The sequence below is a fragment of the Laccaria bicolor genome, genomic scaffold (assembly GCF_000143565.1).
Source record: "Laccaria bicolor S238N-H82 LACBIscaffold_277 genomic scaffold, whole genome shotgun sequence".
NCBI lineage: Eukaryota > Fungi > Basidiomycota > Agaricomycetes > Agaricales > Hydnangiaceae > Laccaria > Laccaria bicolor.
Window position 1 is genome coordinate 1 of NW_001890133.1, and position 2,469 is coordinate 2,469.

The 2,469-nt window shown below is 44.0% G+C and overlaps 1 protein-coding gene across 1 annotated transcript; it reads right to left on the reverse strand.

The window, feature by feature from the left end:
• Window positions 1-38: 38 nt before the first annotated feature.
• On the reverse strand, window positions 39-1,935 carry LACBIDRAFT_336088 (uncharacterized protein; the record flags this gene model as incomplete). Its single annotated transcript, XM_001891015.1, has 7 exons — window positions 39-51; window positions 102-503; window positions 643-702; window positions 762-818; window positions 871-1,544; window positions 1,605-1,723; window positions 1,833-1,935. Coding segments are annotated over 7 exons (1,428 nt in total), but the record flags the coding sequence as incomplete, so codon positions are not given.
• Window positions 1,936-2,469: the final 534 nt, after the last annotated feature.

Genomic DNA, 2,469 nt, shown 5'->3' on the forward strand with positions numbered 1-2,469 from the left:
CCAAGGGCCACAGCAACAGGCATGCCACTACGGCGAACCATTGTCACGCCTCTGAAAGGACATGTCATGATGATACCTCATATAAAGAGAGAAGAACGTACACTTTGTACACCCGGAATGCAGATCTAGCAAGAAACGCGACAAGGGGGGCCTCAGCATTACAGGTGAAGATATCGGGACCTGCTGAGAATGTAGAGGTAATGGTGTCGCTTGAAGATCGCTGAATGTGAATGAGGAGGTCGATCAGGGCAACTGACATTGAGTGGATCGTTCGACCATGAATTTGAACTTGTTGACGCTCATTCTGTGGGGCCTCAACAAGCTTCATGACCTCGGCCTGCCATTTTTCAACTTCAGAAGGGAATGCAAGCCTTGGCGCATTGGCGGATGATCTACTTTCATTCTGAGGTAGAATAGCAGTTGGAAAGTCATCGTCAGATGAAACAACATCAACCCATGTAACTGTGGATGGTCGCATATGAGATCGTGATGGACCTGGTATTCTGGATGGTTGCCCAAGAGACCGTAAAACAGGCATTCTAGCTGGTGGATTGATGCGAGTTCTCGAACGTGGAGGAGAATGGGTATCCTGAATCAAATGTCAGTCAGTGACTGCAACGATGAGAATAACATATCACCTACATCAAAAATTGAGATGGAACGTGGGCGAATAAGAGAGTTTCGAGGGGGGGCTTCATCATCCTAATGGAAAGTGAGTTGAATAATTGGCTAGAGAAGCAAGTTCAACTGACGGATATTACAATAACTTCAGGAAGTTGAACAGACTCAGAAGCAGGTCGTTGTGATGGAAAGGTGACCTGGAAACCCAACCATCAAATATAGTCATCTATGAAGGTAGACGTTGCATACCTCATTTGTGGGCGTGTCAATGGCCTCAGCCCCAGGGCATAAATTTGTAAGGCACACAGGTGGGTGTCGAGGCCGTCCTGAATGAGGTAATCCTTCCGTAATTTGCTGGGCAAAGCATGGATGGTGTTGATCAAGAGTGCTCGCAGAGCTGCCTTCTCCAATCCATGATGGCTGTAGGATACCTGATACATGACCGTACCGTGGAGCTGAAGAGAACTGGTGAGCAAGCCTTGAAAAGAAAGTTCATAAGAGAAAGCGCCAAGAATAACCATCATTGTCTTGCTTCCACGTTCCGGGTTTTTGAATTTTGACGTTATCCTTACGAGGTTGGTATGGTTAAAGGTATTGGCGTTCATATTAGGATGTGGCTCAATACTCCAAACCAAAGTCGCCTTTTTCAATTTTGGCTGCATTAAAACCCAGGGCCGCTGGTGGAAATGAATATCACCGGATCCTGGATTAGGATCAGAGGGGAGAACAAGGTTGTGGGAAGTGAAGTGGGCAAGAATTTGAGAGGTGAGCAGACCGTCCAGAGGCTCGTCAACCTTTCCAGGAAGAACGACATTGAAGAAGAGGTGATGACACTTAAGGGTTTGAAGTGTTTCCATAAATTGGCCACCCGTAACTTTGAAGTCATAGGTCGGCATGTCGAAAGGCTCATACATCCCCGAGGTCTAGAATTAAAGATAAGTTATGTGCAGCACAAGAAATTTGAAAGAGTAGATTGAACATACAACATTAGGCCAGAAAAGTACTGATATAGTGCAAGGTTTTGGTGCATTAGTAGCTGAAGAAGGATAAGCGCGGATTCGAGATGAGCCAGATGGCACTTCAGTCACCCATTTTTGGGTACCTATGAGGTTATCCAATTCTTTGAATTAGGGAACCTTAGTGGTACCCCATTCCAGAGTGGTATGACCCTCATACCAATTCCATCATACCATGGTATGGATGCCACATACCATTCCACCTCATACCATACCATTCCACCTCATACCATACCATACCATACCATACCATACCATTCCATACCATTCCATACCATTCCATACCATACCATACCATCATTCCATAGCTGTCACAGGGTGTCTGGGGTCCTTTTTACAAAATATGAAAATTATTTCTCCAGGCTGTAATACTGATCCATTGGGCTCCATTTTTTGTGGACTGGTTCTTCAGATTTCTTCTGACATTTTAAGCTACAAGTGGAGGCTATAGGGTGAACTTGATCTTTTGAAAATTCACTTGAAAATTAGCTTGATTGGGCTTTATCCCAGGGTTTGGCCATTTTCACTGTGGATAATCCATCACAAGCCACTTAAAAGTGTATATCTTGCCAGGCCATTTATATTCATGACAAATAAATTAATGTTGTATCCATCACAATGGCATGGCCTCTGAAGGAAAACAAGAATTTTGCAAGACTTTATTTATTGCAAAGGCATGAACTTTAGCCAAATTACTACCCAAAGCAAGGATGCCTTCTTCAGATAGAATATGTTCAAAATTTGCCATTTATGAAAAAGTACGGGGTCATTCCATAGGAATGGGATCATCAAAAAACTTGGATTTGGAATCTCCTCATATCTGCCACTCAGC